Source organism: Adelges cooleyi, unplaced genomic scaffold (assembly GCF_023614345.1).
Source record: "Adelges cooleyi isolate 19-005CV unplaced genomic scaffold, UGA_ACOO_1.1 ACOO_flye_CR_arks_rails_tigmint_CR_PRNA_23, whole genome shotgun sequence".
Lineage (NCBI taxonomy): Eukaryota > Metazoa > Arthropoda > Insecta > Hemiptera > Adelgidae > Adelges > Adelges cooleyi.
In genome coordinates, this window is record NW_026095893.1 from 12,327,454 (window position 1) to 12,345,654 (window position 18,201).

At 28.1% G+C, this 18,201-nt stretch overlaps 1 protein-coding gene across 6 annotated transcripts in view; it reads left to right on the forward strand.

The window, feature by feature from the left end:
• Positions 1 to 18,201, forward strand: part of LOC126835664 (phosphatidate phosphatase LPIN3) — a 207,466-nt gene that overhangs the window by 188,869 nt on the left and 396 nt on the right. Inside the window, exons 1-14 of one of the 6 annotated variants that reach the window (XM_050568397.1) lie at positions 9,616 to 9,942; positions 10,028 to 10,246; positions 12,256 to 12,407; positions 12,486 to 12,827; positions 13,334 to 13,903; positions 13,972 to 14,046; positions 14,149 to 14,209; positions 14,302 to 14,419; positions 15,574 to 15,706; positions 15,824 to 15,950; positions 16,107 to 16,255; positions 16,326 to 16,680; positions 16,809 to 16,912; positions 16,990 to 17,138. In XM_050568397.1, the coding sequence (XP_050424354.1) occupies positions 10,067 to 10,246; positions 12,256 to 12,407; positions 12,486 to 12,827; positions 13,334 to 13,903; positions 13,972 to 14,046; positions 14,149 to 14,209; positions 14,302 to 14,419; positions 15,574 to 15,706; positions 15,824 to 15,950; positions 16,107 to 16,255; positions 16,326 to 16,680; positions 16,809 to 16,912; positions 16,990 to 17,138 (2,515 nt within the window). In that variant the 5' untranslated portion in view covers positions 9,616 to 9,942; positions 10,028 to 10,066. Of the gene's footprint in view, positions 1 to 401; positions 481 to 1,449; positions 1,590 to 9,615; positions 9,943 to 10,027; positions 10,247 to 12,255; positions 12,408 to 12,485; positions 12,828 to 13,333; positions 13,904 to 13,971; positions 14,210 to 14,301; positions 14,420 to 15,573; positions 15,707 to 15,823; positions 15,951 to 16,106; positions 16,256 to 16,325; positions 16,681 to 16,808; positions 16,913 to 16,989; positions 17,139 to 18,201 lie in introns of those variants that run through there. The other 5 variants (XM_050568395.1, XM_050568393.1, XM_050568392.1 and 2 more) reach the window with 5 other exon arrangements.

Sequence of the window (18,201 nt, forward strand, 5' to 3'; positions counted from 1 at the left end):
GAAACCACGGGAAGGCTGGCTTAGTCCCAAAAATGTGTTTTCTATCAAGTTTTGTAGTCCTATGGATTAGTTAGCTTCTAACTATTGAACTATCGATAACTAAAATATCTATAACTATAATATTATCTGCGCGCATTACTCTACCGTACTTCTCCTTTGTTCCTAACTTTTGAACTGTAATACATTTAAAAGTTATGAAACCACGTTTTATAAAACACTACGAAGAATAAAACTCATGAACGAATTAAACCTAATGAGTTATAAGATACTGAGTAAATCACTATGTATAGCTATATTAGCGATTAACATTTTAAGATAGAAAAGGTTACACAGGTCGCAACTCATACGTCCATCAAAAACTGACGGGCCGGAATTCACCGGTCTCCGACATCGTAAACAGCACTTTGTGCCGCAACACACCTACTGCACATTTAGGAGACCTAAATTAAGGACCTCCGACATATTCAGCTTAAAATTAAGGTAACTAAAATTTAAAACGAATATTAATTCATTTTCACTCTATTATAATAATGCCTATTTTTTTTTACTTTTAGAGTAATGCATATAATTATTTAAATACAATTAATTTAAATGAAACGTCATTCAAATAATTTTTCCAAAATGTATTTAAAAAAAAAATTTGTTAAAAATATTTACATAAATAATTATTATTCAAATAAAAAATTATTCGAATAACTTTTTCACAATTAATTCATATAAAACTTATAAATCATAATATTTTAGCATAATTTAATAGTCATAAGTCATATTTAATTGTTTTTTTATATGTTTATTATTATTTATACAAAAATTAATTTAAAGCCGCACTTGAAAATTATTTAAATGTTATGTGTGAATATTATTCGAATAATTTTCCCCCAAATAATTTATTACCTAGATGATTATTTAGATAACTTTTTATTCGAATAATGCACAACTCTGCTTCCTATTTGGTACTGTTGATATTTTATTTTATACAAATTTTGATTTTGATTTCAAAATTGTTGTTAATATATCTACCGAGAAATATGAGAATATATATAAAATTGAATATTTAATTATCAGCGCTATTATACATATAATTAATTTCTATTTATATTTTGTAATTTTGAAGCTTTCAGCTTTTTACTTATTATTTTAACTGTATAATGTTCTGTTGATTTTTTTAAATTTTATTATAACTAATTATCATTTTTTTTGCAACATCTCCCTGACCTAAAGATTGGTGTCTCGCCACTGTATTTACTACTCTCTTAAAAAATATTCAATTGACTATATTTAAGGCGTAAATCGTGTTTTTTTTAATGAACAGCAAGTATATGTACAAAAAAAATTTATTTTTGTATCCGTCCCTGATCGATGGTTTTGTAGAAATCTATCAATAGAATTAGAAAATAAAATAAACAAAAACAAGTAACGAGTAACAGTGAGATAACTGTCAGTTAACGTGTAGGTCTAGTGTCTATAATAATTATTGCTTCAGTCTAGTACCGATTGCTGTCAGGTGTTCTTGTTTTTTACTTCCGTAATAGACACGACTTGTTCAAACCGTTTTAATTTCGATGGAATTGATTCTTTAAGATTATCAGGTAAGCACTCAGCTAACGGCAAATAGTTTAATCGTTAATAGTTAATTAATTATATATAAATTAAAAAAAAATGAACTGATGTAATATTGTACGATATTATTATCATATAAATTATTATTTAAAATGTTTTCTTATTACATTTATAATTAATTTCTTATTAGAATTAGGACTAGAGTTAAGTAGGTAAAAACAGTATTATTATCCAATAATTTATCATTGAATTTTATTATATTATAAAATAAACTGCTAAACTCATTTACAATTAATATTTGAATACTTCGAATACTATTCAAATAGTATTATAGTAAAAATAATTATTTTAATAATTTCTTCATATATATATAATAGATATATATAATAGTTATTATATATATCTGTGATTATTAATCACATTTGATACCAAGGTAAAAGTACCTATATTTTTAAATGTTGTGTATGAGTTTTGATGCGAAACTGAGTAGATATAACTTTATCAGCTATTCGATTATTCAAATCTTTAAAAATAAATAATTTGAATTCGAGTATTCGAACCTACTTTAATTATTGAAATGCAAATTACAACTCTAGTAGCACCCGCCTACCAGGCCTACTTACTCAATAACATTTCATATGGTCAATATAAACAAAAATAATAAAATTATGATACATCTAAAAAAAAAAATTATATACTGCTTCAACAATATATGTTTTAACTATAAATAAGGTTCAACAACAAGGTTTACTAGTTTTCTCGTGTACTTATTGTCCGTCATTTATTACAAAGATTCTGTTATTGCAGTTTTTAAATTCTCTTTTACCATGGGTTCTTATAAACGGCGAAAAGACCGTCTGTCCTATTGTTTTTGCGCTGGGGCCAGACACTAAAGTAAAAACGTTTTAAATTGCTTAAAGGGATTGAAAGCGAGCAGGTTTTAGCGAGTTTTATATAAACTATATTTAAGACGAAAAGGGCTTTAATACATTTTGACCATACCAATTTATTTTCAAGTTAATTTGGGTAATCTTCAGGGTATTTAAAATTTGTTTTATTTAACAATAGTTTTATTGCAATAATAAACCTTAATTCTTAAATATAAGTATATTTTATGGCATTAAAGCGTTTCTTTGAAAGTGATTTTTGTCACTCCCAGGAATAATTTCTAAAATCCTTCGAATTTTATAATTATTTAGTTACCGTCATTATACGGGCTTAATATTTTTGTAAGTGTTTTTTTGTTTTATTTATAAATAAAATTAAATTTGAGAACAATTAAATAGCATGCTCATATTTTGTACAAATACTTAGGCGTATAGCTATAAACATAATAAATTTGCTATTGGAATGGATTGAAGTAAAACCTGACTTAAAACATGTTTCTATGTGGACGTCACTAAACATTCATTAGACACAATCATCATTTTACTAATCTTTTAAGTTATACTTTTTATATTATAGGCCATAGCCCTGTAATACTTGTTTACTGTAAATATTAAGCCTAACTAACAGTTGAATTAATAAATATTTTTCGTATTATACATTGTAAGCAAACAGGTCAATCATTATTATAGTGTCGGACGAATAAAAAACCCTTAATAATACAATAATTTGAATATTTTAAAAACATCAACATAGGTATCCTGCGTAGTGTTTACGACACCGCGAACAATTTATACGCAATGACAAATAACCTTGATACTTAAAAAAAACTTTTGTCATAAACAATTTGCCGGCTGCAATCATAAATATGTTTATGTATAAAAGAATAATGAATATAATATGTTTTTTGTTATATAATTTTAATATTTTGCAGTATACAAAATATACTACATAGACATTTTTCGAGGTCAATGTACAACTGTGATGATCTACACGCGTCATATACAAACGGAACAACTAGTTTTTTTAGAATATCAGACTTGTTTGCTGTTTATATTACTAATATAATACACATCCTTATATATTGTGAATTATTTTATTGTTATATACAAATTAACATACATATTAACTACCCTGTCTGGCTAAAAATTAAAACAGATGAAACCCTATGATACCGTAGGTAGTTTAACCTTCACACTTTACATAGAGTAGTTTTAAAGGTCATAGAATTCTAAAATATATATAAACATATGTATAACATTATAAATCGATATTTAATCACTAAAAACAATATTATTGTTTTACTAGAACCTGTGCGGCTATCTAAATATTACTGGTACTTACGTCATATCTTATGATTAAAAAATAAAAACACCCAAGAATAAGGATTCTTAATAGGATTAATAGTTAATCATAATAAATTATTGAGACAAAATAAACTTAATTGTTGTCTGTTTAAAAATTAAAAAATAATATTTTTTTGCTGATTTGTTTACCTATGAAGTTAATACATCTACATAGATTATAGGTTTTTTTACTAAGATATCCCCTAATAAAAATATTAAACGACAGATGTTTCATACTTATGGAAGGTACCTAAGGAAATAAGTATTGAATCTGTCTATTATGTAGCACGTTTATGATCTCTCACTGTTGTCGTAAGTCAAAAGATGATAAGAGCTCTAAACACAGGGTGGTGTGAAGGCTCTTGGAAGGGTTACCGTACGGTTTCTTCGAGGATGGTGAAGAACCGTTATCACAGTGAGTTTAAATACAGATTCAATCAAGATATTATAGGTAAAAGATGCGAATGAATGCAAAGACACGGGTACATGATAAGGAAAAGTACAAGGTGACAAACAAATTTTTGAATTTTAACCTTGAAACCGTACAGCGGTCAGCGACAATCGAATGCTCTTGACCGATGACAAGTCACAAGTGGTATAAAGAAGTCGACTGACGAAGAATATTGAAATATTATGTCTTTTTATATTAAATTGACTTTTGCAATTAATCCTTATTTCATTTTTTAAATAATTGAACTGCTTAGTTATCACTTATCAGTCTCGAGTCGTCGGAAGCACTGCCCGTCAATATTCAATGCTCGAATTAGAAAAATAAAAGGAGGGACGTTTTTACTTAAATTTTTTCGGGGTCGCTGAATTTAAATTTTAAATAATTTGTTTAACGATCCCCCTTCTATGGAGGGTTACGGGAAATTTTTTAAATTTTGGATAAATTTTAAGTTGCATATCAAGTTATATGGTTTTGGAATTAATTTATTTTTGAACTACCATTCTTTTTTTGAAAAAATTGTTTTATCTATGTGTTTAATATCTACATTGTAGTAAATCATAATTACCCGCCGAAGTTATAATAACTCCTGTACGATAAGGCAATATTTCAAAATAATCAATTTATTTCAGTATAAGGCATATTTAGTATAGACTATAGATATAGTATATTTTCAGTATAAATCCCATATCTTGTAAAGTACACTTTCTGGAAATAGAATATAAATGGGCCGTTAAGCACAATAGTGGTCTAACAAACGAATTAAAACATACATTTTAAATTGGTAAACTAATAATATGAACTATTTAAAACTGTATTTATTGAAGTAATACAAATATAACTAAGTAAATTTGATTTTTTAATAAGTCAAAATAATTAATTAGTAATTAAATTAATAACAAATTAGATTAAATAAATTCAATTAAGTTTATTATAATAACTACAAAAAATGTATTTGTTGGTGTTTTATAATTTTAGCGAATGGCTTATAACAAATTTATAACATTATCACACAATAAATATATGTAAGACAAACAGATAGAATAAAGTAATAGTAATACATTATAACAATAATAGTAATAATCATAATATTATCATTGATAATAGGTAATAATAAATAATTATTACGGCAATTTCTTTTTTTATAGTTAATGGAGTTATAAGTCCAATCAGGGCCGGTGCTAAGAAATATGCAAGGGGGGGTGTCAAAATGAAGATGCCGACTTTAAAATTTTAATTGTCGACTAAAATATTTGAGTACTTTCGTAAATATTTTATGACTTGATTTTTTTGATTTTTAAAATGTTTTAGGCAGCTAACAATTTTTTTTATTACTACATTTTCAATTCTCAGTCACCAATACTAAAACAATTTGAGCCCTACTTTAAAAGCATTATTTTGAAAAATTTTGAATTTATTTAACATAATTATAACGTATTGCAGTTTCAACTGCAATTTAACCGAGATATAATCCAAATAGTCTTATTTTAAATAATTTTATAAAAAATAATGAAATTGTATTCAAAATTATTATTAAAATCTTTGAAATAAAAACAAAAGTGTATTTTTTTATGAGTTATTATCTAAATACAATTTTATTTTTATTTTAGTTAGGTACACTATTTAAAAATAATGCTCATGTCTGCTCCCTGCTCGCTATATATATAGTATAGTAGGATATTATAGTAGGTAATATCCCACCGCAACGATAGTAATAAAGAAGAAACAAGACATAGTGAAGTAGTACCAAGGAACTCTCATAGGCCTTAAAAATCTGGCTTAATGATTTATTCTAAATACGTATCCATCTCATACCTTCTGTTCAAAATTTACTCTGGCAGACTCAAAAGGATTGTTAGCAGCTCCTTGGTGTTTCATATTAATTCTCTAACCATTTATATATATATATTAGATTACACACATTTATAACCAATACTTATTATTTTACACGCGCACACGGGACAAGCAAAAATAAACCCGCTAACTTTTTGCCTGCAGACTTAATACTATGGGTTATGTGATGTGTCTAAAACAGAAGAGTAGGTTTTTTTTTTTATAGTAGGGAATTTTTTAGAATTTAAAAACTAAAATAAAAATATATACTTATAGAGGGATAGAATGTTTGTTTACAATCGACCAATAGGTCCCATGACCGAACATCGTTTGATATAATAATATACACCACAGTTATTATAAACAAATAATAATACTTCTGCTAAAATCGGGAATAACCGAAACTGCATTGTTTTTTTTTTACTAAAAACTAAAATTATATTTTCGTATGGTCGTCCGTATGCCGACTATTCACTATTCGTCGCTAGATTCCAATAAAAATTATGTACCTACCTACTTTTATAAAATAAAAATAATAAATATGTTATTTGTATAATTTTATGGGGGATATAATATTTACCGACTTTTTGTTCGAAATGTGCCGACTAGGTATACTTGAGTTTTCCGAGTGGGGGGGGGGTGTCAAACCCCCCCTCTAAGTCCGGCCCTGAGTCTAATGGTAGCTTAACCAACCATTCTGTAGCTCCGTCTGCTAAGTTGTGGAGGATAACCAATCCGCCTTCGAATGAATATAAGGGGCATTCTTCCACGATATGTGTCATCGTTTGATTGGCATTTCCACATTCACAACTACTTGATGTCCCTAATCCCCATTTGTGCATAAGGTACGCGCAACGTCCGTGAATAGATCGGAATCTGTTCAAGAGTACCCACTGTTTTCTGGAGAGATCGAATCCAAGCAGGCGGTTGTTAGGGTCGCGAATTAAATGGTTATTCTTGGGTGACTCTTCCTTCCATTTATCAATCCATTTATTTGCTATTTGGGACTCGTTTAAATTAATATTTGCAATTCCATTCCATACCGGGTCCCTCGATTTTAGTCTCATTTATTGAAGGGAGTCAATAGTTGAACGGTTTGGGAGGCTAGGATTTTCTAGATATTTTTTCAATTTTTTCCTGAGTGCCTCTTCTCGTCTAGAGGGGGAATATTTGCCATAACAGGGAGCCAGGCTAAAGGAGTTGATTTTAAGGACCAAACAGGCGCACAACACTCTGCCCCTGAGTATACCAATGCCAAATCAGAGGTTCACAAAGTCCGAGTATTTGCTCCCCACATAGTACCTGCCAAGCTGGCAGGTTATGTTATTTCTTGTTCTTATTTTGTTTGCTGTGTTTTCGAGATGTCTCTTATAGGTCAATGTTCTATCTAGAATAACTCAAAGGTATTTAGGAGTAAATTCATGCTTAATACTCTGATCTTCCGACTTGATTTTCATTTCAACGTTAGCTTCTCTGTTCTTTAAATGGAAAAGAGAAGAAACAGTTTTTGAGCTGTTAAGTTTGAGCGTCCATTTTGAAAAGTAAATTCTTAAGTTGTCCAGGGCCTCATTTAAAATACTTTCACGCTATTCGATTGTGTAAAGTCGTTTTAGAAGCTTATAAGAGCTACTAAGAAGTGAGATAGGTCCATAATCACCAGCATCATTTCCATCTTTTTCAGGTTTCCTTATTGCGTGAATTTTAGTAACCCTAAACAATTTTCGTAATTCGCTCGAATCCAAAATTACGTTAAAAAGCTTGACTAGGTATCGGCGGGTATTTGGGTCTGAGTATATGATAAATTCGGAAAGTATCATATCTAAGCCTGACGATTTATATTCCTTAGTTTGGCCCAATGCCCATTCCAGTTCGGTCATTGTAAAAGGAGCAGAAAATTCAGTAATAATATTGTTCAATTTCAATTGGTTGGACAACTATTCCGCATCTAAATTATAGCAATTATTTAGTTACTCACACCATAACTATTGCAGCTTAATTTTTTTTTTCACTACACCTGTTTGTGTATTTTAATGTCGATTTGGCGAGTAATACGCTTTTTTTGTGGCTGAATTTCGTAAAAAAAAGTTAATTAATAATGATTGTATAAAAAATGTTATTTAACAGAAAAAAGAGGGGAGGTGGAGTAAAAATATATTATAATTCAACATTGGACAATATGCTATAATGAAACGTACAGTTAACAAATATAACAGTAGGTGACCTCTCATCTTTAACTCAGCATTTCTAGTAGCAAAAAAAATGTTAAAAATTAAAACTGGGTATTTACATATACTACAGAACTTAGGTAACTACTAAACAAATTAGGTCTCAACGACCATTTTGAAAAATCCATTTTCGATCGCTTTTTTCGGATTCTAGACCAATGTGTGACGTGGTTATCCTATAACATCCGAAAATTTCTTTTTGATGCCACCGGCCACGTCCTCGAATGATACATTATTATGACATGACCTATACGTATTTTTGGACAATGTAAATGGAGGAGGACAAATCTACATACAAATTTGTGTTATTATTTTTTCACAATTTTGATTTGATCCGTAAAAATACTAGTAATAAATAATGATATTTATATTGCAAACAAAATTGTACTGCAAATGTTTCTCTGCTGTTTTTTTTAACTTTGGCCTTCTGATTTTTAGTAGTTTTATTTGAGGTATTGAATAATTGTCGATTCGGTTCATGGTAATTGACGTTGTAGATGGGAGGGGGGGGGGTAAGAATTAAATGGCCTTACGCAGAAAGCAGCTATCTTTTTTTTTTTTTAATGCTAATTACTGCGCAGAGAAATTCTTCATCAATCTTGGAAAAAAAGGATTACCGATTTAATTTCCCATAGTACTATCTTCCATGACTGGGTGAAGACTCAAGTGTGCAAAATCGGAAAGATAGGAAAAGTTTCTAATCCAGCGACTATGCCTGTTTATTTAGTTATGCTAAGCATGAATCCAGAATAATTATTGAAATTTTAAATATACAATGTTATTGCAATTTGCACAAAACCCTTTCTTCATAAAATATTCGATGATAAAAACAAATATGTCAGCATAAAATCAAGTATTTATATACTTCATACTTGAAGTACACAGAAAAATATAATATAGTAAAACTGATATCCCCTTACGCTGCCATTTTGTTTCTGAAGATAAAAATTCGAGACGATGTACAATAGTCAATAACCTGTATATTTCAACCATAATGCTAAGTATAAGAGCATACCACTTTTAAAAAAACATATAAAACACATAAGTAAATACACGAGTAAATGTCTACCTAAAATTTGAGAAGTTATAGATATGTTATGGTTATGTTTTTAAACGATACGAAACAGCTGTGATAAATAGGTCACTTTTTCACGTCTATTGTGATGTATATGAATACATAAAACATGCTTGATATTGCTCTTGGGCATGGTCATATTATACGTATATAGGTACACCGCGGCACGCGCAAGCGCACGCTCCTTTGTGCGTTAAGTGCGAAATCAGCTGTTCGGATCAGTGAAATTAGATTCAGCGCATTCAAACCAAAACAACTATACAGTATACACTGATGTCTGATGACTGATACACATTTGATGTATACAGTACACTGTACAGTCACATGAGTTATGTTTAGAACGAGACTGTGAAGTGTGACAAGTGTAAACACAAATTGTAATAATGTTCTGGACGGTGAATCATAGCACAACAGTTTGTTCATTATTATAAGCATATTGCTGTAAATATTGTCTATTTCTTTGTTAATCGTTATTCTAGTTACAAGACATCTTAAACAAATTACAATATCTCTTGTTAATAATGTAAATTTTAACTCATTGGTTATCTTAGCATTTGATAATAAATTTAGGTAAGAGTACTTATAAATGTTAGTCTATATTATGTTTGATTTTAGCGTGCATGTAACTAATTAATAATCTTTTATTTTGTTACAGTGGTCAGTGAAACTATAGTGTTATCTGTTGTGACAAAGGATGAATTATCTAGGAAAATTCATCAGCAATTTTCGACATGTTTACAATGAAATTAATCCAGCCACCTTAACTGGAGCAATAGACATAGTTGTTGTTGAACAGCCAGATGGAACATTCACATGCTCTCCATTTCACGTGCGGTTTGGTAAAATTGGCGTACTTCGAAGTAGGGAAAAAATTGTAAGTTTAAATTATATTGCCATTTTTTTTATTCTATTTTCTTTTTTTGTAAATTGTATTACATAGCCATTATACTGTAACAATAAACACATTTAGTAATCATTAAGGAATTAGGAATAATATTTTGAGGATAATTTTTCTGTAGATAAAGACTAATAAATAATAATAAGAAAATATTATTTATACTAAAATTTACGTGAATAATTTATGATAACTTAATAGTTTTTATTTATTTATTTATAAGAGTAATGTCCCGCATGGGAAAATGAGTACAGATGCAAGCAATACAATAATTTATAATATACACAATACATATTTTAACATTTAACTTAACTTCTTATTCACTGAAACATATATCTAATCACATACATTTAAGGCACTTCAATTTAATTTAGTGATATTAACAAAAAAAAATTCAAAATCGGACAATTTATTACATACATTTAACATTCAACATATAGGTCTATTTAAAACATAATTTTTTGACTGATGCTCTACAAAAATAACAATATGATGCCGAGTGTTATCTCTAGGTACTTCTAGAGATAATCTCTCTAGAAGTTCTGGGCTATCAACTGAACCGTTAGACATTTTGAAAATAAAAAGTGTATCCATCTATAAACATCTATTTTTAACGAGATCAGATAATAATATTATCAAAAAATATAGTAAGGTCAGAGTAAGGTAATTATTTAGGACTGAGGAAATAACATTTAATGAAATGTACCTTTTTTTGTATAGAGAAAACCAAATATTGTTCCTGTTTAATTGTGTAATAAATATAAAATATAATTAAACGTTTTTAGTTCCAATTAAACATTGTCAATATTATTATATAACAAAAATTGTATTTACAATCATCATTTATTAACAATTAACCTACTTAATTTATGGTATAATCTGTAACCCAATTATATTGATATGTTTTGCAAATAAAACAGTACAAGTATTAAACTTTTGAAAAAATAAATTATTTAACACTTTCAACGCCACTCTCGATTTTGGCCCTATAGAAATGTATGTAAACTAGACACGTTTACGCGTCAATGGTGTTAAATGTCTTAAAAATTAAGATAATCACATCTACTTTTCTTATTTATATTTATTAGAAAAAAATTGTCAACAATAATTTATTTTAACTTAATAATAATTTGTTTTTCATTTATTTTCTAACCCTGGCCATATAGTAGATAGTGCATTAAAAAATATTGGGTATATGTAAAGTGTCTGTTTAAATTATTACAAAAGAGAATAAAAAATGAATGTACACAAAAAAAATGTATGTCAGAAATTTTATGTCAATTTTATTTTATTAAATTATGAATTGCTTACATTCATACATATTTGCTATTAAACAAATTTTTAATTGTAGCATGTTCCTTAAGTACTAATACCTTCATGATTATTACTAATATTATGCAATTTTAGTTGGAATCGTTGAACTTTTTATCTTAGCCTTTAACTTTATGACCTTAAAAGAATAAAAACGTACGGTATTCTAATATGATATACAAGTACATAACAACTACATGTAACTTATAACATTATTTAAAAAATAATAATAAGCAGTTAATTTATTTATTTATCATATTTATTAAGTAATAAAACCATATATATATATAAAATATTATATAAAATTCTATTTCCATATCGGTCACTCTGCTCCCTAGGTTGAACTTGATTACCATTAATGTTAATGTTATTGACCAAGCTTGCCCTACTTATCAGTAACTGATGTCAGTTAGCTTTTGAATAAATATAATTTAACTCTTAACATTAAAATTATTATTATAGGGAATAAAGTGCCTAAAATATATAATGATAATTTATTTTAAGATAATATAGGGGTTATCACGGTGATTTAGCAGGATTGCATGTACTATATAATATGTAAACCTGTATATAATATAATACCTGTATATAATATGTAAACTTTGTTTTATAAAGACTCTATATATGATAACTATTATATTATATGGATAGCATTAGTTTTAGTTTTTAATTTTTAGGTTGAAGTAGAAATTAATGGGGAGCCTTCTCAGCTTTACATGAAGCTTGGAGAATCGGGTGAAGCATTTTTTGTTGAAGAAATATCAGAAGAAGATAATCTGGAAACCATACCACCCCATCTAGCATGCTCCCCAATACCCGACGACGAAGAGTAAAATATATATTATTAAAAAAATGTCTTTTTAAATCAATATAATTTTACTACAATATTTATATTTATTTGTTATAGGCGAAAAAATTTAGAATATGCGCTCATCTCTCAGTCAGAATTAACTGTACCCAAAACGTTTTGTGCTGAGACAGTTGATTGTAGAGCTCCAGAATTTAATTGTTCAAAATTTAGGCCAATTGAAGATTCTCCTCCACGACCACAAATGCGTAAACGGCGTCGTAAAAAATCTATGATTAAACGTAAAGATAAAGATGAAACAAAAAAAATTGGCAATACGTTTGGATCGTGTGATCTTCCTGCTGCTTCATGTTTAATAGACAATGATGACCGTTCCCATGATCAATATTTAGAAAACGACTTACACTTTTTTAGTGATACAGATGTTTCACCTAGCTCTAAGTAAATAAAATCTTAAACTTTTTTATTAGTCGTAGCCATCAACTGACTATAATAAAGGTCTTGGAAGATAATGATATTGCCATTTTTTTTATTGATATCAAACTGAAATATTGCTATAGTTTTAATAATAAATGTTCTCTTTCTTCTCAATTAAGTTTGGGTTGGCTACCCTTTTCCTAACCCTCCACATGATACAATCTTCCACATCTTTGCATACACCTGCAGTTCTCACATCATTCTCAACCACTGTTTTTCAGTTTTCCACTTACCCTCTTTTCTCTTCTGTTTATTTTATTACCATTCTTATTGCTTCCGATTCCTCTCTCTTCATAACATTCCCAGACGAGATGGTTTAAATGTTTTTAATTATACATATTTTATTGTGTGATTGGATATCAGTATTGTAATAAATACACAAAGAATTAATATTGTATCGAATTAACAATAAGTTGGCTAAGTTTGTATAGTACTTACAAAATGTGTAAATTATGTAAATATGATTTCAGCTCAGGGGAAGTGAAATATAACTGTTCGACTGTTCAGTCAGATACTGAATATGAACTGCAACAACGAGTCCGAGATACAGCTATAGAAAACTTTATTGGAACTTCTGCGGCTAATACGACTGATTTAAAAAACTGTGCTAATGATCATCAATCATGGCGTTGGGGAGAGTTACCAACACCACCCGCTCGTAGAAGTAGTTTAGATTCTGATGATTCAAAGTTGAACTTGCAAGAAGCTTCAAAAAAGCAAGAAGCAGCAAATCAGAGATCAATGTTAGCTAATATGTTAGGTTTTATGAAGAAAACCAAACACATTCGTCATAATTCTTCTGAGAATGCTGGTATTTACTTAGCTGATTTATGTGCAGAACAGCTAGATCCTAAGGTTTTGGAAATGTATTTGTACAATCAGTCACCACCAAGACAGGATGAAGTCAAAGTAACTGATGAAATAGAAGACGATGATGTCGAGTCGGGTAAAGGTGCTTCTCTATCACATTCACCAACTAGTATGGATAGGGAAGGACCGAAATCGTTAGATAGTGATTTTGAAGAAAAGTACCATCAAAAGTAAACTATAATATTTATTATTTTGTATTTTTTTTTTAAATGTATTTATATTGTTTTATTTTCAATAGTATGACATATGACGTAACGGTTTCACTCTGTGGTGGGTTAAATAATTTAGATGGCAATGAACTAACTGAAGAAAAGTTTGTAGCTCATCAAATAAGTTATGTAGAATTCAAATCAGAATTCAATAATCTTGTAAAGAATCCTAATCTTGTTGTGTGCATTAATAAAAAATACTATAGTTGCCAGGCCGCATTACCACAGTTGATCTCAATAGCTGCTTATCAAAAACCATTGCCTCAGGTACAACTGAAATTGTTGAGATGCTCATGCTTTTGTTATATCTATAGTATGATCTAATTTTATCTCATGTATACTTAAATTGTTTGCCATAGAATGATATACATGGATCAAAGGTACAAGAAGATAAAACTAAAGGTTTAAATCGAGGTTATACGTCCTGGTTTAATTGGAGTCGAACTAGCAAAGACACAAAACCTATAGAATCAGCAGGTAAATATCTCACCCCATTTATAATTGTTTATGATACAGGAATAAATGTACTCTTATGACTATATTTTTATATACAAATAACTGGCCAGTTTAACATTTCATGTCACTTTATAGTAACATCAATCGTACAAAACAATATGGCAATTGAAAAAATGAACTAAATAAATACATTTTAAAATGATAACTGAAAAAAAAGATTGAGAGGTCTGAAATGTTGTATGGAATATTTCTTGAGATCAGGTTAAACTACTAGGTATCCAATTACCAGATATCCAGATTTTATAATTAAAAATTGCTGGATATTGAGGTGTGTATGTACGTGGATCAAGACAAAATAATAATTAAACACAAGTTTTATAGTAATAATAAAACAGTAATATTTCACTAATATTAAATATAATATAAATTAATAATAAAGACTTGTTATAAGTGAGTGAATAACATACCCCTGACTCCCTTTTATATAAGACCAAAAAAATTTTCTAGAACAAAAACTGTATACAATGCAATACTTCTATTGACGTCAATTAACACGCGAATTACTTTAACATCAACTGATTGACTAATATATAAATCACGCCATAATATTTTGCTTATTAAGAAAACAAGTTCTAAGAAGAATATAATATAAATTATTTATTGATTTCAACAAAAATAAAACATCTTAATAAAATTAGATTTTTTACATATTTTAAAAGTAAAAAAATGAAAATGTGACTAACGAATAAAATAAAAAATAGTATTATTTCAAATAACTCAAATGATTAACTCAATATAGATAGATATTAATAGAAGCAAGAAAAACTAAAACGTTGACTTTGGTATATGTTTTATTTTTACCGGTAATTATCGCTGTGGTTGTATGAAACAGAACCACAGAATGAATAATATATTATTCATACACAACTAAATTGTAATATTTTTCATCTAAAAAAATGTATTTTAAACAACATCTTGTTTGAATAATATCATGATTATAAAAAATGATTGAAAATAGTTTTTCTTTTAAAAATTAGTTTTTGATTTCTCTAATAAAACCAGAATGATATGTTCAATTACCAGATTATGTCAAGACAAAAAAATATGGTTGCATGTTTTAAGGACATTTTAGTTAATTCAATAAAAGAAATGTATTTTCTTTGTTCTTTTTACAGATGATAATATGGATGAGATAAAAAGTAGTTCTCAGAATATGCCTAATGAAATGTTGCACAATTCAATTATATCTGAATGTATTAAATCAGAAATTGATGGAAAAGTAGATCCTGAATTTTCAGATAATTACATGTAGGCTCTTTAAATGATTATATAATTTAGTAAACAATTTGTTGAATATTGAATAGTTTTAAGTGTGTTGTTGTTATGAAATAATGAATGTTATTTATTGAAGCTCGATATTTTTAGTATAAGACAAAGGTGCTACAGTTCAACGGATTCCGAGCTTGAGATGGAAACTACTAAATTGACTTTCAAGTCAAAGGATAAAAACGATAAATACAAGAAAACATTACGTTTGACTTCTGAACAAATTGTAAACATGCATTAATAAAAAAATTAAAACCACTAACTATCTTTTATAATTTATAATACAATTAAAAATATAATAATTACTAAAATATTCAAAAATAGCAATAGGTGAAGGGCTGTATTGTGACTACAACTGAAGTTTGTCATTTTTTTTTTACAGGCAAAATTAAATTTAAGAGAAGGATCGAATGAAATAGTCTTCAGTGTAACCACTGCTTATCAAGGAACTAGTCATTGTAAATGTTTTTTGTTTAAGTGGAGGTACGATGATAAAATAGTCATATCGGATATTGATGGAACCATTACTAAGTAAGTTTTAATGGTTACCGTGCGATTTGAAAATTTGAAAGAATAGAAAATTATCATATCCTGTTTTCAGATCTGACGTATTAGGTCATATACTGCCCATTGTCGGTAAAGATTGGGCTCAAAGTGGTGTTGCCAAATTGTTTACTAAAATAAAAGATAATGGTTATAAACTATTATATTTATCTGCTCGAGCAATTGGCCAGTCTAGAGTGACTAGGGAATATTTAAAAAGCATTAAACAAGAAGATTTGTCATTACCTGAAGGTCCAGTTCTGTTAAATCCAACCAGTTTATTAAATGCTTTTCATCGTGAAGTAATTGAGAAAAAACCCGAAGAATTCAAAATATCATGTCTTAAAGATATTCAAGCTTTATTTCCGTCTGATAATAAACCATTTTATGCGGGTTATGGTAATAAAATTAATGTAAGTTTTTACTATGAAGTTTGAAATATTAGTACAATCGCCTTCAGTCCTATTGAATCTTTTCCATTTTTAGCTTAAATGTTTTAAATTGAGTGAATTTATCAAAATAATTAAAATTTTATGTTTAGGATGTTTGGTCTTACCAGGCTATTGGCATACCGATTTCAAGAATTTTCACAATAAATCACAGAGGAGAGTTAAAACACGAACTAACACAAACATTTCAATCATCGTGAGTATAATTATTTGATGAATATGTAGATAAGAAGAATGTATACATCAATTTTTTTCAACACATTTCTTGTTCAGTTATATTGGACAGAGTTGTATTGTTAACGATCTATTCCCAGTTTTGACCAACAACAGTGACGTTACAAACTGTAACAATGACGTTTGTAATGTTATAATCAATGGTGGGGAAACCATTAGTACCACTTCTTTAGAATGCGAAACATTTGGTAAGGGATAGTAATCTAAACTTTTTCACGGGGTTTGCATGAGACGCTAACAGTTCAATTCTAAGTAATACTTAACTCCAATTATAATTGCCTTATTGAGTTTAGTTTTTGCTTTACTTTATTCAAAATAATAATAACATATTTATTAAATATTGATGTGTATTATTATATTTTGGATCTGTAGACAATCTAGGCTGAACCTTTGGTGCGGGCTTTACCAAAGGGCAGGGGGGGGGTATACTCACCTTCCAACTTAAGTGAGAAGGTTCTGACATTTTTGAAAAATAACCTGCAAATCACATTGTCTAACTTAAAAAGGAACATTTGAAGTTTATTATTTAATTGTAAAAAATATTACTACACATTTTTTAGAAGTTAATCAAAATAAAAAATAAATTTTAAATAATAACATTGTAATATTAATTTAACATGTTTGGCTAATGCAAAATAAAATAATGGATTGTATTAAATAAGCAAGTTTTACTTATATATTGCATTAGTATAGAATTTTTTTTGAAATTGTCAAATAATTAAAAATAATACTTTTTTATGGTGCCTGCGTCTAAATGCGGTTCCAATTATATTTTTGATATTTAATTTTCAGACAAAACAAATGACAACAGTATTTCTTTTATAATACTAAGAAATAAATATTATTTTTTTTTGTGTACTTTTATATATTCTCCCATTAATATTTGTTTGAAATTGTAACAGAAAAAAGTTGTGACAAAAAATATATTTATAATTAGTGTTCAATATAATAATAATAAATAGTTAATTATTCGTCTGCTTTACCTTATTAGCAAAAAAAAGATGAAAATAATTAGTACATTTTTTGTGTATGTGTGGAGTTGTTTTTTAAATGTCTCCTATTTATGTTTTAAAATACAAATCACAATTATAGAATTATATATATATATATATATATATATACACTAATATATTTTATTATCTACAATATTTTATTTACCTTGCAAACAGAGAAGTGAAGTGTTGCAATAATTTTTAACTTGTGTTGTTTTGCTAATATATAACCGGCATAAATTTTATTAAATAACATAAT